General features: G+C 43.0%; 1 protein-coding gene across 2 annotated transcripts in view; it reads left to right on the forward strand.

Annotated features, from left to right (window-relative positions):
* rce1a (Ras converting CAAX endopeptidase 1a) overlaps nucleotides 1-8,233 on the forward strand; it is a 16,533-nt gene extending 8,300 nt beyond the window's left edge. For both annotated transcript variants that reach the window (XM_080023305.1, XM_080023306.1), the window contains exons 5-9: nucleotides 1,280-1,358; nucleotides 2,173-2,340; nucleotides 3,417-3,488; nucleotides 4,018-4,080; nucleotides 5,267-8,233. In XM_080023305.1, the coding sequence (XP_079879431.1) occupies nucleotides 1,280-1,358; nucleotides 2,173-2,340; nucleotides 3,417-3,488; nucleotides 4,018-4,080; nucleotides 5,267-5,496 (612 nt within the window). In that variant the 3' untranslated portion in view covers nucleotides 5,497-8,233. The remainder of the gene's footprint in view (nucleotides 1-1,279; nucleotides 1,359-2,172; nucleotides 2,341-3,416; nucleotides 3,489-4,017; nucleotides 4,081-5,266) is intronic.
* Nucleotides 8,234-24,275: the final 16,042 nt, after the last annotated feature.

A 24,275-nucleotide genomic window follows, 5' to 3' on the forward strand; every position in this document is an offset into this window, starting at 1 on the left:
CGGAGCCATGTACACAGTCCGATTTGGATACACAAATGTCGATCCCTTAACTACAGTATTTCGGTCCTAAAAGTACATTCGGAAACACTACACTGTGTAGTAGGGCTGAACAATTTGGGAAAATAATCAAATTGCCATTTTCTACACCAATATTGCGATTGTGATTTAGTATGCACATTTTTCTAAAATTCCTTATCTTTGATATTACTCACTAAACACAAGCAAAAAACACCGGATACAGTCAACATATAAACTGCTCTTTCCTGTAGGCCAGGCCTATGTGTTATGATGAAATGAGATTAGGACAAATGCATGAATTGAGATGAATAACCTATCTTTATTTAACAATTGAATTGTAAAAATAAAGGTTCAATCACAGCAGAATATTGACTGATGGATTTAAATTCAAGCCTTATAATTGTTTGAATCTGAAAATGAACATTTGAAAAATATGCAGTGTTTCAGCAGAAATATATTATTTTAGCATAATTTTTTATAAAAATGTTGCGTGCAAACGTCCGCATACATCCTCTTTGTGCGCGCAAGTGTGGTCTTTGTCCGAGCGTCGCTCCATGTGCTTAGGGACAGCTTTATGCTCATTAAAGGAAAAAAAAACAGACTCTGTGTTGTGGAGGAGGCTCCGTTTGGACGCTACAGGTGTTCTGGGCCCTGCCGGCAGCACACATGGGACGGAGCGCCGGGTCTCAGCAGAGAGCTGCTGTGCTAATTGCGCCCCGATCGCTTCATCTTCATGCCCCCCTCTCCTCCTCCTCTTCGAACGCGCGAGGCGACCGCCTTTCTCGCTATATAGCTATATAGCTATATATATATATATATATATATATATATATATATATATATATATATATATATATATATATATATATATATATATATATATATAAATTTATCACACCCTTTGCGATTTGAAAATTGCTTTCTGTTACATTGCGATGTTGGTTAGAATTTGATTAATTGTTCAGACTGACTGTGAAGCAGTACTTACATAATGGAACGCTGAGTACTTAATGTAAGTAGTACCTATGTGACATAACCATAGACTATGACACCATAGTCTACGGCTATACAGTTTTACAGTATTTGAGTCAGGCTGACGTCTACTCCCAGTGATGCAGGGCATATAGGGGGCGTCACTGCTCTGAAGCTATAAACACATTTAGAAAGGGATGTTTTCATGTGCCGTAACGGAGATGTCTCGCCTTTCACATCTGACCCCGTCCGTGTGACCCCCCCCCCCCCCCCCCCCGTGCTGCGCCAGGTTCTGTTTTTGGGGCCCCTCATCCAGCTGGCCATGGACTGCCCCTGGAGCTTCATGGATGGCCTGCGGGTGGCTCTCGGTGAGTTTTCGTTGGGGCAAGCAAAACCGTAGCTTTTCCCTCGCTCGGCGACCGGTGCCCAACCTCCTGTGACAGTCGAGTGCGACCTTTTCCTGTTAGAATGGCAGCGGGTGCTAATATGGTCGCTTGACCACAGGTGTCGCCCGCTCTCAGAAGCGTCGGCCTATGATGTTGGGGAAAGGAAAATCCAAATTCGGCAAGCAAACGAGACATTCAGCCAGAGGAGGTGACCAAAATGAAATTATTATGAATGAAAAACAAATACTAACTATAACTTAACATTGAATGAAGAGCGGTAAATAACAATGTACATAACACTACAGGTGCTGTCAGAGCAACAAGACGTAGATTCATGACAACTGGCTATTGAATGGTGATATGCAGACATCTGGATAGTTGTATTTTTTGGGGATCATGATTAACACCGGATTATCCTCTGTGTTGCAACTATGTAAGTCCCCCAAACAAATAAAGCCCTTCCAGTAATCTCATGCTGCAGAGTCCTTGGCATGAAATACTCTGCATATTTGGTGCTCAGATGGTCACAGCCTAATTCAGTTCCTCGTAGTGGGAACATTTTAACGGCTACCTCCCTATTTTATTTGCGCCCGATCCTTAAAATACACATGAATAGGATCAGAAATGCTCATACTCCCCCCGGCTTGTGTGTACCAATTCTACTTTCTATTAGAGCTGCCACAGTTCTTACTTAATTGCTCGATCACCTCATATCATCTTATATGCGCTGACCTCAATTATTGTGTATTTAAAATGTGAAATAGCCAAACAAGTCAGTCTTGTCTCGTTCGTCCAGACCCCTGCTTCTGGATGCTGTGCTTCAGCGACATGCGCTGGCTGAGGAACCAGGTGGTGGCGCCGCTCACCGAGGAGCTGGTGTTCCGGGCCTGCATGCTGCCCATGCTGGTGCCCTGCGCCAGCCCCTCCACGGCCATCTTCACCTGCCCGCTCTTCTTTGGCGTAGGTGAGCCCGCCTCCGCTGTTTTTTTTGTTGTTGTTATCGCGGCAGCTGCTTGACCGTCTGGTGACGGTGTGAGAAACTCTTGCAGGCCCCAAAAGAGCGCTGGTTTTCCAACCCTACCTAGGGAGCGTGGAGATCAGGTGGAGGGCTGTTGGGTTTGATACGATGGTCCACCTCGCTGTCTTTCTGGTTCTGGCTTTCCATTTCTTTTTTTTTTCTTTTTTTATGAAACAAAAAGATAAGATAAGACTTTATCAATCCCCGGAGGGAAATTCAAAAGTAGCGCGAAGAAGCGAATACTACGAGCAAGCAGTGAGTGTTATATTGCTGTGTAACTGCTGACTGGATTTAAAAATGGCGATTGCTGTGTCGCTTGTTTTGTGCAATCAGCGTTGTTCAGTTCTGCAAACATTGCCCTAACATTTTCCATTCCCCACACGAAAAGTACCACCACGCTTTTTTTGGCAAGTGGAACCAAGTTCCTCCTGTGGAAAAATGTCGACGTTCCAAGTTCCTTGGTCCCTGAAATGGTTGCTACGGTGGGAAATCCCCTGTTATATAGATAATGTCCTCAACCCTAATTGTTTAGCGCCGCAATCCATCTGAAAACCTTGAAATTAAGAACCGTTTTTCAGTCACGGAAATTCCCAGTTGATACCGGGAACAGTTCCCATAGTCCTGAGAATAATTAAATCAAAAGCTGTGGTTCCCAAGTATTTTGTTTGACTCAACATCTGGATCTGGATTGTAGTTACATTATCCGTCTCCATATTACATTTTTTATATAAAATATTCCGGATTCGATATTTGTAAACGCAATATCACATAAGCTACCAAAACAAAGATTCCAACAGGAATGATCAAATCTGTCGATTTGAGAGCGTTTACCTTGGAAACGTCTTCTAAAGAAAAGAGTAGGATCTTTTTGCTCATATTTGGGATGAAGGCCTGCGGTCCATCGAACAAGCGTGCAGAGACTCTACAGCATTTTCAGCTTTGGTAAATAGACCAAATATGTTGGGGTTTTTTTGTCCTCCTTTTTCCTGCTCTGGCTTTAAGAACCTCTGTGCTTTTCACAGCCCACTTTCACCACGTGATCGAGCTGCTGCGCTTCAGACAGGGGACGGTCTCTGGAATCTTCCTCTCGGCAGGTGAGCGTCCACCCCGCGGCGTCTCTCCATCACTGTCCCGAGAAACCGGAGGAGCGAGCCGTGTCTTACTTTTAGTTCTTGAGAAGAGACTTTTATCGTCAAAAACACAGGTTCCCTCGTACGCTGTGTGGGCCTTAGGTGAATGAGATGATGAATTCCATCTTACTCCATTTTTATTCATGTTCATTTGCAGAGGTAGAGGCCCCCGTCAACACTATTAAATATTACATTACATTTCTGCTAAATGAAATGTAATGTAATGTAACACTATTAAAGGCTTGGAGAGGAGAGGGGCTTATAGGGCAAATAAGCCGGGCAAGATGCTCTCACTGCCTGGCACAATTCTCCCAAGTGCTCCGATCAAAGTGAGGACGGCATTGCCGTCATTGCTCTCTTGGGGTCCTTTACATATAATCATTGTTTACTCTGAGCAAGCTCTGTTAACACACTCATACTCGTTACCTCATCAGAACCGGGAAAGTAACTGAGCGACGCGATGACCCGTTGTTACTCTTTCTGCGTCCTACAGTTTTCCAGTTTTCCTACACGGCGGTCTTCGGAGCCTACACTGCCTTCATTTTCATCAGAACAGGTGAGGGGATTCACAGAGGACAGTAAATAATAAATACAAATTAGAAAAAGAATGTTGGCACACCGAATAACTAAGGTCCCTAGACCTGCCATCTGCTGTGACGTCTATGCCCTTTTTGGGAATTCCACCTTCCCTGTCTTTTGGTACCCAGAAACGAGCTTGCAAAAAAAAAAAAATAAAAAATAATCTATCCCGTACAGAGACTGCAATTATTGATACGAATTGGAAACTGCACGAAACGACTATAAAACCCACAAAGAATATTAGTTTCACAACATTCCTTTCCAGGAACTGACAATCAGACAGCATTTACAACTAATTATACTAGATGGAGATGCAATACTGCTCAAGAGCACCAGGGGGAGAAAGAGGATCAAAAGCTGGGAGGCTGTTTCCTCCACTTTCTTCCTCTGGGCAGGACAAGCCGTGTTCTCAGTACCACTGTGTCTCAGAATGTTCATAGTGTAAATGGATCCCGATGCCAAGTAATCCAGGCGTGCAGCGTTCATAAATCCCAACGGACCCTTCATTAGAAACACATGCACGTATTTTACAATAAACCGACTGGTAACGGCGTCCATTCGGAAATGGAGGAACAGTTTGCGCTGGGAGCATAGACACCCAAAAGAGACGAAAGCGTCAGGATCACATTCATTCTATGGCAGCCAGCGACATTGACGTTGACGTCAGCGAGAGGATGAGCGTAACGTCCCAAAAGGTTGCACTCGTTCAACTTTATGCAAAGGAGAAGCAAACTGACAGAACCAATCAGACCGTCCACTGGAATTAACGCTAGAAAAGAAATGGCGGATTGAGATCTCTTTATTTCTCCGAGACAATCCAACAAAATATGCATCTGGTAATATTTGAGGCGAGAAACGAGCCACGCAGGAGTTGAATAATCGATTAGTTTCTCATTCATAAGTTTTAAAAGTTTTTTGTTTTTTTTGGAGCATCATTGGGGAGGTCCATCCACCCTGCTAACATAGCCTGTGCAGCCTGGGAGACCGCTACAGCGCGATACACGAGCCCACATTAGAAAACACTGTTTGTTCGCTTCCTGCTCTAAATACATTTTTATTTCTCAAAAGTTGTGTTTGTCGGCGCATACACTGGTACTTTAACCGCCTGGAAGTGTAGAGGTCTGGTACTGAGAACCGAACCCTTTCCCTCCGGCGTTCCACAGGTCACCTGGTGGGCCCCGTCCTCTGCCACTCCTTCTGCAACTACATGGGCTTCCCGGCGGTCAGCGCTGCGGCGGAGCACCCCCACCACGCCACGGTGCTGGCGTGCTACCTGCTGGGCGTCGTCCTCTTCCTCCTCTTCCTCTTTCCCCTCACGGACCCTGCCTACTACGGCCTGCCCACACCCGTCTGCACCCTGGCCCCCGCCGCCAACTCCCTGTGTGTCTCCTGAGGAGCCCGCAAACCCCCAACAGCTGTTCTGTCCCCCCCCCCCGACATTGATCCGGTCAGAATGCCTGATAAGTCGTCGTGCCGTTTGGCCCGGCACAGGTTCGACAAGAGGTAAAACGGTGTCCCGCCGGAAAACACCAGACCGTCGCCATCTAAAAAGAGCCACGTTCTGGCTGAATACACTGTTCGTGGTTGGTGTGATAGATAGAGCTATATTAGTTATCAGGGATTTGAATGGTTATTTATACATGGGTGCACGTTTCACTGCTTTTTTTTTTTTTTGTTTTGTTTTCTGCTTGAGAGTGTGTGGGAGGTGGAATGCGCTACGGCTTGAGCGGCGGTTACGTTGTTTTTTTAAAACAATATATATTTTTTTCCTCTTTTCTCCTTATTAGGGTTGTGTTATTTTCAGCACCTGCCCCTGGAAAGGCATGGTTCCCATGCTTGCAGCGCCGTGTTCTTAAAAGAGGCCTCGCTCCACGCTTCCATTCTAAACATTCAGCTATATGAGTTCTCAATTGCCATCGTTGCCGGTTGGCTTTGTTTTTTTTTTCATCCTGAAGGATGTTTGCGTTTACGTTGATTTAACTTGACGGTTATTAATTTGTTATAACTTGAGACTCGAACAGCAGCTTGTTGCGTATACGTTTTAAGGGTTGAAGGAGAAGCCGCTTCAACGTCTCTTTACAGGGTGACCGTCAAACCTGTAAACGCTCAGGTGTAGGTAACCGTAGGGGAACGCTCTAACCACTACCTTCGCTTGCTGCTCACAAGACAATTTGCAATACCAAATGTAGGGAGAGTTCTAGCAGCGTGAGCTGTTCATACTGCCCCAATTTTATGTTTTTTCAGTTACGATGCGTGTTGATAAGGCTGTGGGGGAGAAATGTTATGCGGTTTCTGAGGCCATTTGGGTTATTTCCTCCTATCTGATTTATTTGCAATATCTGTTCATAGAGCTGATACAGGTACAGGACTGGTGTTCTTGTTCTCGCTCTGAATGTACTAACTTGGAATGCATAGACGATCATCAGTCAGTGAAACGGAACCGCCGGCTGTTTCAATACCGTTTGAGTCCGGAATGGATTCAAATTAGGGCGCCACGTGTCCTGTATAAGCTATATGTGTACTGTGAAGAAGTGGGTCTTCTTGGAGATCTAGCAATAAACAATACAAAGGAATCACTGGTGCTGCGCTAAAAACAGGATCCAGAAACGAAAAAAAAAGGGGGGGGGGGGGGGGGGGCGATCTTTTCTACGCCCACTCCCCCAAGTAGTTACTATACTACTACTACTACTACTTCGGCTGCTGAAGCTAAATAGAATTTACAGCAACAACAACTACAGAATTGGGACAGCGTAGAAAACGGTGCAGAAACACCTGGAGGCGCAGCGGTCGGCGTCAGCCATTTGGCGTTTAGGCCTGCGTCCTATGTCGCAGCCACGGCCCTCGGACAGCTGGGGTGCACCTGCTGTATGGCTCCACCAGGGGGCGGCAGAGGGCTTTGTCAGAGAGCGTCCCCCCCCCACCTGCGTCCCGGGCCCCCACCACCGGGTGTCATGTTTGACGCCAGTCTCCTGAAATTCCATTCCACTCCTAACTTATTTTCCCATCAGATCGACTAGATTACCTTGCATCCTCATTCAGGAGATTGATGCAGAGACGGGGGGGGAATGGTGCCTGGACCCCGTTGGCATAACTCGCTCTCCTCGCTGCCGAGCAGTTTCTGCAAACATTATTGGGGAAGGCTCGACCACACGGTGTCGGTGATCTTTCCACTCGGTCTCTTGGGCACCGCCCTGCACTGCGTACTCGGCTCTTCAGGTTCACACGGTATGGTATGGTGGATGGAACTTGATGAGTTTGACTTGACATGTATTTAAATGCACTGAACCACAGCTAGAGAGATTGCCCCTTTCCACAAGAATTGGATATGGTGACATATTGTGAAGATTTCCAGAGACTTGTTGAAGCGATTACCCCCTTTAGTTCGAATTGGCACTTGTTTAGACCCTATGTTATTTTGTTAAGAGTTCCTGTCGGCTCGTTGTGCAAGATGGTACATTTCAGTCCAGGGAGAAAGGCCTCTGCGTTATTTCACCCCGGCTGGCGTCCGAGCAAGAGAGATGATTCATATTGACCTGTCATGCGCAACATGGACTCTTGTGTTGCTATTGCCCACTCTGCGCGCTTGACTTTCCTGTAATCGACTTGAACCCGGTAGATGTTTGCAAGACATTCGGGGTGAAACACGAGCACCTCTTTTCTGCTGTTAGAAAACGCCATTGTATTTTACCTTCCAAAATGTCTTTATCTGATGACAACACATCTATATTTGCTGTTGACAAAGTGCATAATCTGCATTTATAATATATGTTCAAAAGACACAAGAATCTATTTTTGCGACGTTTTATGCACAGTTAGCGGTAATGCTATTTTGATATAAGTTACCACAATAAAGTTGCATCAATTGTGCATTTTAAAAACTATAGTAAAATGTGGATAGTTGGCCAGCTTATAAAAAAAACAAAACTCCACAGATGTTTATACTGAGCAGTATATTTTTTAGTCAGATCTATTTTGGTGACATTAACAGATTGTACAGGTGTGTTTGCATGTACATTATGTTCTGTCTCACCATTGTACTATTGCCAGTTGAACTGAACAGTGTTTTAATATGCCAATCTTTTACCGGATCTTTGGAAACACACTGCAAAGTATAAAACATTTGTAAATAAATGAGCTAATTTTATACACAAACTGGTATCGGTGACGTCATTTTCGGACGAGGCCAAGAAGTACGGCTTTGCTGAAATTGAAAGATTTATCGTAGCGCAGGTTTTTCTGTCAGTGTTATCCAGAAAGTTGTCGTACCAGAAGATTTGTGGCACAAAGATTGTGTAATTCAGATTCAGACATAAAGACGCTCCACTTTGTGCTTTTCCATGTTGTTCTAATTCCACCCTGATACAAGCTCGGGCTAGAGTACTTGGACAATGATAAAACGGGGAGCGCCTTTTACCGACCTTTTGTACTCGTGAGTTTCGTCACAGATGCAATGCTCTCTCCTCTAATTATCTTCATTTAGGTTATCGGCACAAGAAATTATGCATGGATAATTGTGATTCACCACTGAAAGAGCACAAATACCAATTATATTTTTGTGGAGAAATCTCATTAATGAAATCAGTCCGCTGATGGGGGGGTCTTTGAGCCATGGTCTTCATGCTGTGAATAATTATTGAGTTTGGTTTTTCTTTTACATTTTTTTTCCACACTTTTCCTCATCAATGTCTTATTTTAATTTTATTCAAATAAGCAACATGGACCAATGAACACAGAGCTTGTCTTGACCAGACTATATCTTTTAAAATTGATTATACCCTTTATTCGTGAAAAATGTGAATAAAATATAAAAAACGAAACAAATATTAAAAAGGGCCAAAGGCAATATTGTAGCTATATTTCTTAAATTAAAAAAAGGATAATGTTTTTTTGAGACTGAGAGGGAGCCTATAAGAATTTTTTTTTTATTTCTCTTTAATCTGACTGGCTGAATTACTTATTGCTCAAAGAGAAAAGGTCAAAAGTCGGGCGAAATTGCTAGTTGATATTGTTTTCATGGAGGGGGTGAGTGAGGATATTTCATTTTCTAAGGGGACCGCGATCCCTTTCATAATGCGGTCCTAAACTTGATACTGTCCAATTTGGGGCAATGGGACCCAAGTCTGAACCTTCATATCAGAATTGATGTAAGAGGTTAGACATAAAGCTGTTACTGTCCCTGCTCTTATCACGGCATCCATGTAAATGCACTGAATGATTCTTAATGTATTTTAGATGAGGATGGTGATATGTCAACGACACAATGACATGAGTAGGGGCATCAGTTTGGTTTGGATATGTCGACCCAGACAAATCATCTAAGAACTTGATGCTTTGCTGAAGCAACATCATTTAACCGCTCAACTTCAAGTCTCCTCCAACAGATCCAAGGCACACTGTAGTTTTATTTATTTATTTTTTTATAATTAAAATGCCTGCTATGGCGGAATATATCGCAAAAGTGACCTACTCCCATCTTCCTTCAAATGCCAACGTTGCCTTGACCGTCAGCGTTTCACCCCAACATCTTGGGTGAAACAGATTCTCAGATTCTCCATTATTTATTTATTTATTTATTTACGGCTCCAGGCTGAGATGTTTACCGTCAACAGCTTTTTTTACAGCCGAGCCATCTGAAAAGCAAAGGACCTGTGTAGGTGGACCCTCTGACCCACACAGCGCTCCGTCTCAGACAGCTCTTCAAGGCCTGCCCTGCCCACCTCCCCCTCCATCTCCAGCTCTGACTGTGACATCTCTCCTGCCCCCATTCATCCAGCCGAGGAGAGGGGGACAATCTAAGGGAAATTAAAATGCTCGCGAAACGGCTCAGGCCATCACCGGGAGTGGGGGGTGGGTGAGTAATTTCTCCACAATAGCCAGTGACTGCAAAGAGTAGACGCTGAATCTTTGGGTAGTTTGGGGGGCTCTTGAGGGATGCGGTCTCAAATTACGATGTTTTGGGATTTTTAAGCCCCGCTGCGGGAGCAAATTTATATGAGCAAGAAACGATGTGTGCGTTTGCACAGTCCGGAAGCTGCGCATTAGAAATGTATAAACTATGTTTCTACCCTTGAGGACGTGCTGTTTGACTTTAAATACTAATGTTTACCCTGAATCACCCCTGTGCAAATGTGCATATCTACAGTTAGTTTTTTTTTGTTCTCCTCATTCTGAGCTCTGAAAATACAGGGATTAAAAACTGCATCCCAGGAGACTGCACAGCTTATGCTGAAGTCCTTACTATGCAAGACATGTGGACAGACAGCTTGCCACTCTGTACAAAATGATCCATAGCCTATGGTGAAGCACTCATTCAAGGCCCACCAGAGAAGTACGTGTTGTCATCCATATTGAATCCCTTATGCGTCATGCAGTCCCCAGCTTACTTGCCAGTGTGTGTGTGTATGCAAAGACATGAATACACATTTACCATTTGAGTGTTAGGATACTTAGAACTGGTTTGTGTCTGCTGAAAGATTTTACCGTGGTGGCCAAATGTGGTTTGTGAAAGTCTCCGGGCGGCAGAATTCATGTCCAGTCCATCAAATGTTACTCATATGAGATCAGCGGATCATTGCTTGCACTATTTAATTCAAAGTTACAGGCATTCTCTATTAAAGGCGATTTGTCATGTTTTATATATCAGATAGATTAAGCTAAGACAATTTGAATGAAAATCCGAGTGTAGCTATCGCAAGAAAATATATTTAAAATACATTTTCAGATAAAATAGCTTATTATTATTATAGGTGTTGTTCATTGTAAATACTATTTTTCAAATATAACTTGGTTTGTTAATGTCTTGGTTAATAGCGCGATGGCTGTTCAAACCAGTGAATTATGTTCTGTGACCACGTGATCGTTGACGCCGGACCGAAAAGGGGGAAATTCGCCAAACCATCACGCGCGAACATGGAGTAAAATGTTTGTGACGGTGAAGAATAGTGTGCAACATAAAGATTGCAGCAACTACATTTCTGGTCGGAAAGCACGGTGTTGGAGCCTGTTGGAGGAAGAAGAACTTGTCAAACATCCGTCGGAGTCTTTTCTGTACCAGAAGAAAACATTTGGAAGCAGTTATAGTGTGTTGGTTCGTAAGTTAGGACTAGACGGCTGGACCTAGGAGACAAAGACAGTGGTTAGAAGATACCCATTTATTAAGTACAGGTAAAACATTTTCGGAACATGCAAGAACATTTTCATGGAGAGAGCCCCGATGCAGCAGGTATCTGGGGTGGGCTGGTTAGTCTGTATGACTGTGTAAAAGCAGAACATTGCTCTGTGACACAAGTTTCACATTCAACAAAGATCATGTTGGGGAAATTCTGGGGAACATCAAGCTTACCTGCACGTAAGCGCAGAGTGTCCTTTTTGTGAGGTCACACAAGCTGCGGGACTCAATAACATGGCTTTATGTGGTTACGTGGAAAGAACAGAGCAGTTGGAACCAAAAAAGAAAAGGGTGTGAGTGTGATGACCCATCATTACCAAAAAAACATCATGCCCCTGGCACATCTCGACAAAAGAGAACACGATAAAACACAAACCAATAACCAATCTTAAAACACAAATCAAAAACTAAAAACAAGCAAAAACAAAACACCAAAAGAAATCTCAAACCAATCCAACAACAATAGGTACATGTAAATGCCTACTGAGAATACAGCGGGGGTAAACGCAATAAAATAAATTAGCGTTAACAAAAGAAATAAACGGTAGGCCAACAAATAACATGTTGTATATGGCTATCAGAAAACCCTAGCCCTTGACATCCACTCAAACCCAGTGGGAAACCCGGGAAGTCCTATTGACGAGGGAAAAAGATAACCATATAACAAGGTGGGGAGTGGCAGGGCCAGAGGGTCATCGGGTGAGATGTTGAGTTCATCACCACCTCCACATCTAACTCCGAGGACTTCCGTGCTTATAGTGGAATACCTTGCCGGGGACCGTGGCCCGTAGCCTTCAACCAGTCATTGATCATCATTTCCAGCTTGGTCAGGGGTGAGGGCGTATATAAGGAGGGAAGCAAAGCGGTATTTGGGGATAAACGTACAGCATTCTTCGCCGAACATGGCGTAGACACTGCCAGATTATAGTAAATGTAATTGATCCAATCAATATTTTTGTTTATTGTGCACCAGGGACAGATTATGGATGTGAATCCATTCGAAATTTGGTTCTGGGCCTTGTATGCGTCGGAGACCCCCCTTGGGACTCCTATCGTGTGAAGACACGAGGGGCTTCAGAAAAACGACTGACCTGCCGTCAGCTCCCTGACATGACTGGGAGAGGCAGGAGCACTGCTCAGCAGTTTGAGTTAGCTGCGGTGATAATGGACATTTTCTGTGCCACCGCTACGCAGGCACATAGGCCTGATCAATTGACGGGCAAGGTAGCTGGCCGCTCACGGCCTCCGCACAGCCAGAATAGATCGGGGACCTGCCTGGTCTGCTGTAGCAGAACCTGTGGAATGGAGCGGCCCCCCTCCACTATGGGCATGTTGTTGGGCGTTATCTGATACACTATGGAGCAGTTGCCCGGGAATTGCCCTACGGATTTTCCAGATTGAGGGATCTCCAAACACTCATGCTGGCCGAGGACATTCAATTTGGATAAGTGAATGTGTGGTGCTGTCCAATGAAGCTCCTCCCCCTGAACTAAAGCCAAAGTGGGAAACATGGCTCCAAATTGAGCTTCATTATTTTTCAGATGCTAGCGATAAGGGTTATGGGAAATGTTCATACATCAGGATTGTTACTGGTGAACAAGTGCATTGTGCGCTGGTCATAGGTAAGGCCAGAGGTAAGGCCTTGAGCTCACTGAGCCATAGTTTCTGTCGCAGTAAGTAACATCTTTAGAGAAGAGCCCGAACTGAAAATAGATCAGGAATTTTTCTGGACAGATTCATGGGTAGTGCTCGGCTATATCAAGAGCGAAACCCGGCGCCTTCATGTTTTTGTAGTTGTTAGCGCCACAGAATTAGACACTACAGATCCAAGACAATGCTTCTACGTTGAAACCGTTCAAAATCCAGCAGACCATGCGTTTTGGGATCTCAAGGTGGTTTCTTCAAATGGGCTCACAGGACCTAAATTCTTATTGGAACTAGAGATGGTCACAAAATAAAGGATCCCCAGAGTTTCTTATAGGCGACCCAGGTCCTAAGAACAGATGCTTTTGAATGAGACAGCTTCCTTGAAAGGTTGTCAACAATTTTGAATGGAATACAGGCCTCAACACTATTCCTCGGATTCAAAGATGGTGAATAGAGACTGGTTAGGGCCCATTAGTGTGGAGGAAAGGAAAACAGATGCTCTGGCGCTCATCAAGGCAGCACAAAGAGAAGCCTTCAGAAAGGAGCTAAAATGATTTAGTCATATATCTTCTAAACTACCAACAAACGGATGTCATAATGTTTAGAATAAGGTGTTTATAAGTTAATCTAAATTTGAGATAGCATATGGTATAGGAAAGTTATTTTCCAGTTTATAGGAAAATCACAAGATTTATTAAACTCACAATAAGCCTGACACAAATCTTTTTTATTTTGGTGGCAGTGTACTTGGCGCATGAAAATATAATAATAATAATAATAATAATAATTATAGCTTTATTTATACAGCACCTTTGAAAAACATAGTTTACAAAGTGCTTTGATCGATAAAATAAAATCATCAGATCATGGAGTGGTCAGATCAGGAATTTAAAAGGCAAAACATTAATAATCAGGAATTAAATTCATTAATTAAATCAAAAAAGCAGATAAAGGAACAATAAAATGCAGATAAAAAAACGGGGGCCGACATCACTTAAAAGCAGATCTATTGGTTTTGAGAAGTGATTTAAAAGAAGTCACTGACTCTGCCAGCCGTAGCTCCTCAGGCTGCTCGTTCCAAAGTCGAGGCCCTGACGGAAAAGGCACGATCCCCTTTAGTTTTAAGTCTAGACCTTGGAACAGAAGGGCCCCGCCTGAGGATCTGAGGCTGCGCACTGGCTCATATGAGGTCAACATATCTGTTATGTAGCCTGGAGTTAGACTCAGACGTGCTTTAAAAGTGATCGGTAAAAGTGATCAGTAAACACCAGTTTATTGTATAGAGCTGGCCAGTTGGAATTAGCCAGGAGCAGATAGACATGTCATGACAGGGCTCCTATCCTGAGTGTGTGTGGGGATGGCGGTTTTGCCTGTTGCTCGTTAGACCAACCATCGAGCAACAGGTATGCAGCCACCCTGATCCCAATCACATAGATCAAGGTCAGGTGTGGCTGCTCACCACACCATCCCCGCACCACAAGGTGTTGTTGTGCATTGTAAATAAATAATTGGTTCGTTAATGCCTTGTTAAATTACTCCACCTACTGTTCAAACCCCGAGAATTACACTGAATGGACAAGATTCTGTGACCATGTGCGAACACGGAGTAAAATGTTTGACTAGGAAGAATAGTGTGCGACATTAAGATTGTAACAACTCCTATATTTTTGGAAAGAAGGCGCACACGTTTTTCACGGTGTTTGCCTGTTGGAGCGTGGTCTTGTCTGTACCAGAAGAAAACGTTTGGGAGCAGTTATAGTGAGTGGTCAGTGTCTCAATACTGACATGTGTGTGTAATGTTGTCACACTATTGTTTAGACAGATAATGAAATAATGTAAAGTCTGATGGACAACTCTTAGATTTACTTTATTATTATCTATATTTCTACTGCTCATCACACATGGCGAGGTGTGCTTAAATGAGCTTGAATCCGCTCGCTGGATACAAGAGTAGAGCCCAACAGGTGGATGCAGGGAAGGTGGAGGGAGCGCAAAAAGCAAGCAGGCAGCAAATCTCTGCAAATGTACTCTCCAGGTGCTCCTTTAATTTTTGCCAAACTGGAAAGTCATGACTTATTCAAAATACCTGATTCTGAGTCCAGAACTCATCAGCAATCTCTTCCCCCACATTCTTCTTCTCAGTCTTATCACGCTTTTCTCCACTGCATTGGCAGCTGCCTGACTCACAGCAGCGTGATTTGCACTATTTCTGAAATAAAGATGGAAGTCCTGCGTGTTTTGGGCTTGCTGAAAGTTTTCAAGTAGGGCACCTCATTAGCAGCATCTTTTCATGCTCGGCGGTGGGCAGTGCAGTGTGCAGACACGAGCCGGGGCCAAGTGTCCGTCAACAACCTGCCAACCCCATTCTGTTGGCCTTATTTTGATTATAGTAATCTTTTAACTACTTGGTCTAAGCTGTAAGCTGTAATTCAATCAGGGCATATAAAAGTTAAACTAATTCCTGTATGTGTCATGACTGATGCCCCATCAGTTCCCAACCCGAAAAATCAGTTTTGTGGGATGTGTTTCTCAGAAAGCACCTTTCTTTTTTCCCCCCATCAGTGATCAGCACAACAGAAAGAAAAGCCTTCCTTCCTAGCTGTTTATAAACCAAAACATGGTAGAATTGTTCTCCAAAGAGTGGGATTGGTGGCGGTTCTGTGTAACATAAAAGCTGTGCTCTTGTCATCCCAGAGGTCGTCCACAGGACAGAGTTGTTGCAGCAGTTCTTGATGATTAAAGAATTAATAAAGAGTGGCACTGCAAGTTGAGAAGTTGAACTCCCCTTGCAGACTAACTCTGTCTTAGATGCAATGGCATAAATACTCTGTGTTGTATGCCAAGCATGCTGACAGCACAGGTTTAAAAACGAAAAGCCCCCCTTCTTTGCCAAGGTACAGAACCTAAAATATTCAAAGCACATTTATTGAGTATTAGCATGCTGCATTATTGTTTTTATTATCTTTTGAAAACAACATTAACTGATATAGCTCACCAGTGGCTTGGTCACAGCAACATCAGTTTGCATGCATATTCTTCAAAATAGCTCATCACTAACCTTCGTCACGATCTGGAGCAGCTGGATTAGAATTGACAAAATTACCTTGCGATACTTGATGTTAATGTGGAGATTAGTGCACGGCGCTTCTACAAAAGGTCTTTCTGACGGTCCTGATTATCCTCTGCCTGTATGTCCTCCGCAGTCTACAAAAGTACAGTATATTATTTAAAATAATTATTTAAAATAATGGGCTCAATCAAAAGTCAAAATTTAGTTGTTTTTTTCAACTTGCAATGTTCGGTTTTATATAACCTGTTTGTCCATCACGTCCACAGTTGCGTCACCCAGCGTGTGGCTTTTGCCTTAAATATTTTCCAACTGGGAAAAATCAATTCTCCGGCTTTGGTGTCTTGTTTTTCTCCCTCTGACGTTGCGACTCACTGCTTATATTAGCTTATAATGGCTCATACGAGCTTGATTGCTGCAAAGCGAATTCCCGTAAGTGTGGCCAATCAATTGCCATGTATCTTGAGCAGGTGGGGCAGATTAGAAACGATTCAAGCAGGCACTCCTCCAGCACAAAGTATTTGACCACTCTACATGCAAACCAAATTCAAGGATCAATGCACCGCGGAAGTCAGTAAACTCATACGAGTTTAAGCCAATTTATACTGCATTCATATACATAGGTAATGTATAAGTGCTCCAATGAAAAGACTAACTTCAAAACAGACTTCTCTGGGCTCCTGAACATCAATTCTTTTGGAGAGATACTGTGGAAGTCATCAGGATCAGGTAACATGATGGCTGAGTCAAGCACCAATAACCGCTCCAACAGAGGACGCTTTAGTGGTGGTAAATGAGATGTCTAAATCTGACATGTTGTGTTTGGCTTCTGTTGGTGTTTGGCTTTTATTCATCTTATTTTAAGTTTCACCATACAACCCTCACACCATACAGTTACACTCATGCACACCCTACACTACTAATTTAATACTTTCCATAATGTCCTTTTGCTCGACAATGTTTTTGTTCTGTTTTTGACGTGTGTTTTTTTCTTCACAGTTGAGGAATGCAGTTGACAATTGATGACAGTTGACGGTAACCTCTTTGAGACACTCTAACACAAGGATCAGTTTTTCAATCTGGTTCTACACCCCATTCATCTGATGTGCATCACAGAGCAAGTCATACCCTTCAACGGATTTTGGCATGTTGCCACAGTTTTTATTTAGGTTATGTTGCTTAATGTACCTGACAATATCCAAGCACTAAAGTCACCTTGGCCTTGTCCGTAGTTTTGCATGTAATACTGTTTTTACACCAAAATTAATACACATATGCAGGTTTTTTAAATGTGGGTAAACCCACTAAAAACAGGTAGAAAGCCAGTAGAAAGCAGTATGGGGCGGGGAGCAGAGATGGTCCTCTGGTTCGGAGGCGGGCTTGGGGCGGTGCTGGAGTGGCTTGGAGCCTGGCGGGGAGTGTGGGGGTTCTCACCAGGGGCTGTCCCCCAAATTCAAAACATTTCATGCTCCTGCATGTGTGGAAAAAAAGTCAATAAATTCCGATTTGGATTTTAAATTGGATATAAAATGGTCGAATGTTTGGCGGATATTCCTTTCTATTTACGTGCCAAAGTCCGGAATGCCTGGAAAACGGGCAAGAATTTGCGATTCTACCGGGGTGTCATGTTTTCATCAGTGCAAATTGGAGCTTGAGCCGATAAATACGTGTGACTACTGCAGAGTCAATTATCCCGGGAATAATTGCTGATTATAACCCTTCTAACTAAAGGCAAAAGCAGATAGTTAGTGGGTGTTGTTTTTGTTTTTTTTTGTGCAGTGGAAATGGTTATGTTCAGAGTCTAAAACTGTGATAATCTTCTGGGAATTGTTTACAGTAGACTGAGCCGACAATAAAAGCAATCGTTTTTGTACGTTTTCAAACAGGATACCTACTTTTGGTCCAACATTCCTGTACATTGTTCACATGGGTTAGTGAAATGCACTGAAATGGAACCCGTTCAAGGGTGGCCATCGATGTGTATGGTAAGAAACAACATAAAACATAAAACAGCAGTTTTCAATCTAGTCCTCAGGGACCCCAGACATTCCACACATTTGTTCCCGCACACTTGAATCAATTGGTCAAGGACACGCTGAGTCGTTGCCCAGTTGAATGAGGTGTGCCAGCCCAAGAATTGAACACTTGGAATGTGTGATGTGTCCCCGAAGACTTAAAAGGTATACTCCTGGTTTCCTCTGGTCTCAAGGAGGAGATGGGCTTGCCTTGAGAGCCAGTCAGAACGACAGACTCCTCTGTTGCCACAGGCTTCCTCACTTTTTTTTTTTTTAACGATGATGAATGAGGAATATGTGAGTGGGCAGCACCTTCTTCTCATCCACATGGGTAGATCCAGGGACATGATTGCATAGGCAGTATAGACAAATGCTCAGGGTGCAAGATGCTCTCGGGGCGCACAACTTCAACTTTAACCTTTTTATCCTAATATAGATTTTGATTTAAAATATACCCATGACGTGCATCAGTACTCTACCCCAACATGTTAGCTGGGTCAGAAACTGCGTGCAGCTCAGCATTCAATTGTGAAGAGTCTTTATTGAAAATATGTGACAACTCTTCCCACTGATAGTTTTGGACAATTAGTCCAAAAAATTGCTACTAAGAAACAGTCAGCATGATGACAATATATATAAAACGTATTTGCAAAACAAAGTGTATTGTATGTATAAAGTGCATCGTTTTTTAACTTATGTAAATAATGTATTCTAGGATTAATTATGCAAATACTGTCCAACGATAGCTGTTTGTTGGCACGCACTGGATTGGGCTGAAAGTCAGGTGTGTCAGTGGGGAGTGGTTTTGGCGCCATATGCAGGTGCGGAGAACAACACTAGCAACTGAAAGGGGACGCAGCTCGCAGAAGATTGAGGTAGTAAACGACAAGAGACTGGTTACACTGGATGTCACTGACACACGTCGTTTGTGGTTTGGCAGATGTACCAGGAGGCAGGAGGAATAGAAAACCAGTCTTTGCTGGACGCTCATTGTCAGGCAAACATAACTGTTCACTTCAGACCAACCCAAACCTCACATTACTACATGTTAACTGATATGTGGGCACTTGCTGCACCGGCATGGGACCCAGCCTCGCTGTCAGCAGAGAGAAAGTGTGGTCAAAACACAGCAGCTTTTAAATACTCTACTATTTCTGTCAGACTTTTGTTTTAATTTACTTGTAGCCTGTACAAATGGTCAGGTTATTGACCTGTCTGCATGAATAAAGATAGAATAACAAGAAAATACTCTCCATAACATTATTTATAGTTGTGCTTCTTAATGTAGGAGTACGTTTTAACTTTTTGTGTGTGCATTGAAAGCATACTGTATATTTTGGGTCACAAGGGGGCACCATTGAAAATCCTGCCTAGGGCGCCATGGTAGCTTGGGCTGGCTCTGGGTAGGTCCAAAGCAAAATAAACATGTATTGAAAGTGACCAAAGCAGCAGAGGCATCAGTCACTCTTTCCCATCCACAAAGCCTTAAATGTTGTCAATCATTGTCGTCCAATGTCAATCCATAACTCCACGTGCAATATTTTGGGAACAAAATGCACGGCATAATTTTCAGCCTTTTTGGTAAGTTCTCTTCGTTGGCGATATAGAAGTTTCATCGAACATTTGACTTTTTCTGTTCTTCCTCTCAATATAAGTCCAGTTGGTACCAGACTTAAGAGTGTCCTTCCTTACAGTCTCAACAATGCACCATGAAAAATACATCCTTTATTGTAGTTGATATTGTATATTGATATGATATTGCACTCTGGAGTCCATTTCTTTAAATATATTCACATGGGACATTTCGATCTGCTTCATATTTTAATCAGAAGTATGTTTTTGAAACGCTGTTTGTGCAAACAATGGAAGCAAATCACAAGTGGGCGGAAAAATAAACGCTAATTTTCATTGTTTACCCAGAAACCACAGAAGAAAATACAGTCCTGACTAGTAAACACACTAAAACTCAAACAATATGGTGAGAAACCTACTTTCAAATAACCTTTTATTATTTCTATTTTTTATTTTTTGCATTGTATTTGATTTTTTTATTTTTTAACCTGTGCTGTCAGCATGCTTGGCATACAACACAGTATTTGTATGCCATTGCATCTGGGACAGAATCTGCAAGTGGAGCTCAACCTGCGGCTGCCACTTTCTATTAATTCTTTAATCATCAAGAACTGCTGCAATAACTGTCCTGTGGACGACCTCTAGACGACAAGAGCACAGCTCTTTTTGTAACACGAGACCGCCACCAATCCCCCTCTTTGGAGAATGATTTTACCATGGTTTGGTCCGTAAACAACTAGTCACCATTACTCCTCCGAGAGGGGGAGAATCACCATGGGTGAGACAAATAAACAGGGAAGCAAACAACATGCACATGAAAAAACGTAAACATAGAAATATCAATAGCTTTATTTGTATAGCTTTATATGGCACCGTTAAAAACACAGTTTACAAAGTGCTTTGACAGATGAAATAAAAGCAGAGTGTTCAGATCATGAATTTAAAAGGCAAAGGAACATTAAACAGGAATTAAATTAATGAAATTGTAAAAGCGGAAAAAGAGACAATAAAAATAAATAAATTGATACAATATGATAATAAGAAATAGAAATAAAAAGGAAAAATAAATAATTTATTAATTAAATAAATAAATACATAAAGAAAGGGACGACATCACATAAAAGCAGATTTATAAAGAATGGGTTTTGAGGAGTGATTTAAAAGAAGTCACTGATTCTGCCAGGCGTATCTCCTCAGGCCTCCTCAGTTCCAAAGACGAGGGGCCCTGACAGAAAAGGCGCGGTCACCTTTAGTTTCAGGTCTGGACTTTGGAACAGCCAGAAGGGCCCCGTCTTGAAGTTTAGGTCAAGAGTAAAACAGTGCTCCCTAGCAACAGACTTCACATTTGCGGACAGAGTGCCAAGGCCACTCTCAATATATAACTGGTAGAATTTGGAGGAGTGAACAATATCAATTCTGATTTTGAGTTATTGAGCTGAAGACAATTCGGTGCCATCCAACAGTTGATCTCTTTGAGACAATCTGTAAAGTCTATCCTTGTGTCGTCTGCGTAGCATTGAAAAGAGATGTTGTATCTTTGGATAATTTTTGGATAAGAGGCAACACATAGATTGAAAACAAAATTGGACCTAAAATACAACCTTGCGGTACACTACAGGTAATTTGAGCTTGAGTTGTTCCCTATGGAGACAGGGAAGGTTCTTTCTAAAAGGTAGGAATAAAACCAGACAAGTGCAGTGTCCTTGTTGCCAATCCAGGTGTTAAGACGGTCAATTAAAACAACGTGATCTACAGTGTCAAAGGCTGCACTTAGATCTAAATGAATTAAGATTGCACTATAGCCCCTGTCAGCTGCTAAAAGGATATCGTTGGTTTCTTTGACGAGGGCAGTTTCTGTGCTATGCAAAACTCTAAAACCAGACTGGAATTTCCAAAGATATTATTATGACACATAAAAGCCAGAAGCTGGGTTGGTACCACCTTCTCTAAAACCTTTGAAAGAAATGGAAGTTTAGAAATGGGCCTAAAATTGTTAAGAACAGAGGGATGAAGGTTAGGTTTCTTTATAAGAGGATGGACCACAGCATGTTTAAATGCAGAAGGAAAAATGCCTTTTTCCAGCGAGCTTTTCATAACAGATAATATACTGGGTCCAATTGTGTCAATCACCTCTTTTAAAAACTGTAGTGGGGACAACATCAAGGCTGCACATGGTTGATTTCATGTGGGATAGAGTTTCAAGTAAGAATGCTAGTGCACAGTTTCAAAATTGCTAAAATAACAAGTCAATGACCCTACTAGCATTTATAACTTAGTCAGGGGGTGTAATTTTCTGTCTTATATTCTCACCTTTATTTGCAAAAAAGTTAAAGAAAAAACAAAAAAACCTCCTCACACATCTCTGGTGAGGCCTGAGTAAGATGGCAGGAGGAGGGGGTGATGACAGAGTCTATTACCTTAAATAAAATTCTTTGGTGGGAATGGTTTGCTAGAATCAGGTTAGAGATGAAAGTTGCTCTTGCTTCTTTAACTGCCCTTTGATAATTGCGCATAGTGTCCTTCCAGATCTCATAAAATACGGTCAAACCACTCTTCTTCCATTTCCATTCCTTTCTCCTACAGTCTTTCTTTAGGTCCTGGGTGGATTCATTGAGCAATGTTTTATTTGACTTTTTACTTTGTATGGGGCGACGGAGTCCTACACATGTGCCCAAATAAGGTAAAAATGCATGGGATGTTATGACAACCTGTAGGAGATGGATCTACAGCGTAGGGAATAAGAGTCTGAGCAAATGAGATAGCGTTTCTGCAGAACGGCTCGGCTTTCACATCACTCGTTTAAAGTTTTGATAACAGTGTTTTTTAAGTCAGTTCCTTGGTTTCCTGATCTTTCTCTTGATTTGCCAAATGTTGTTTTCCCACAACAAGACAAGCTTGTCTGTGTTCAAATCTGGATAAAAGGAAGTTAAAGGCGAAGCAGCTGCACTGAAAAGCTCAGACAACCTCCTCGCTGACATAGAGTTAAAAACACGGTGGCGGACAGGATTGTTGTGAATTGGGACAAGACCACACTGAATAAAACCGCTCTGTGATCGGACACAGATATCCTTTGTCTCAATGTTTTCAGGGCTGAGACCACAGTACAGTACTAAGTCAAGGGTGTGGCCCTTAGAATGTGTAGGTTCTCATACTGCTTGAGTGAAGTTAAAAGAGTCAAGAACCTCCATAAAATCAGTAATGAAATTCTGGCTGGGGCAGCAGACATGTATGTTAAAATCACCTAAAATCAGAATTTTGTCATATTTTGACATAAAATGAGAAAACAACTCCGCAAATTCTTGGTTAAATGCATTATTTGGTCACGGCACTCTGTAAATTATAAAAATTTATCACCGGATCCTGAGAATTGAACATAAAACCAAAATTTTCAAATGATGTAAAACTACTATATGAAATGGGTGTGCTTTTAAAATACTTTCTATAGATAACAGTAACCCCCCCCATCCCCTGCCTGGGTTGGTGGAGAAACATGTGATGATAGAAAAAAAAATCCAAATGATTAAAAGTAATAAAATCACGACATAAAAAGATTTGTTATTTAGAGATCTGATGTTTAAAACACCAACGTTTACAGGTTTACGGGTAGCAGCAGCAGAAGGTTGTTGAGGGACTCTTATTATATTATTATGATTAGCCTTAAGGGGGCGTGAAAATTAACTTGCTACCATAGGTCTACGAAAGAAAACGAATCACTACTCCAAGAGGTTGAGGATCCCCACGGTGAAACAAATGAACATAGAACCAAACAACAACAACATGTACATGGAAAAACATATGTTGTGTCGGATGTGTTCAAAGCAGGTGCTGGTGGTGTGTGTGCCTGTGATGAGACTGTGTGTGTGTGTGTGTGTGTGTGTGTGTGTGTGTGTGTGGTGTCTCCCCTGATTAGTGTACGGGACTTGTCCCAATCGGTTCGGGTGTATAAGGTCGGTATTGTATCCTAGCGCCTCAAAACAGCGGAAAAGGCCCCGAAGCCACCCCTGAGTCCCGCTGCCGTATAGACACCCCAGGGTCGCAGAACAGCCCTGAGCACCCCGCCCTGCAGCCACAGAAGACCCCCCCCCAGCCCCAAGAGAAGCCGTGGAGCAACACCCACGCCCTGCCCAGAGGAGCTTAAGCCAGTCCCGGAGTAAGCGAGGAGACCCTGCACCCCTCAGGTGCACACATACAACCCACCCCCATGTGCAGGCACCAGATGCAGCTGCAGGCGGAGCACCCTACGCTAAGCTACAGGCTAACAAGCGCTAGCCAAGTGCTAGCCAAGCCAAAGTACACGTTCAAATCCGAACAGTTCAGATGAGCGTGAAAGCCAAAAAATAGTAAGGGTATCACAGTGCAAACAATCCGTAATCTATAATCCAAAATCAGGTAAAGTTATCATGTAAAGTTGGGAAGCTATTCAACGAAGTACTGCTTCCCTCAAGGGAAGCCGGGAGCCCGCGGAGCAACACCCACGCCCCTGAGGAGCATAAACCAGTCCCAGAGAGCGCGAGGAGACCCTGCAGCCCTAAAGCGCATTCATGAAGAACGTGTCCTCGGCGAACCGGCGATGTGCGCACAGTGGAGCGCGGATCACGGGCGCCCACGATGATGCACTCTGTTTCCTTATCGAAACCTCCCGCCCAACCCCACCTCAGCTTGCCCAGAGCGGCAAAATGCCTAAAAGTGGAGCTGGGGGTCCA

Source organism: Zeus faber (genome assembly GCF_960531495.2).
Source record: "Zeus faber genome assembly, chromosome: 22".
NCBI classification, from domain to species: Eukaryota; Metazoa; Chordata; class Actinopteri; order Zeiformes; family Zeidae; genus Zeus; species Zeus faber.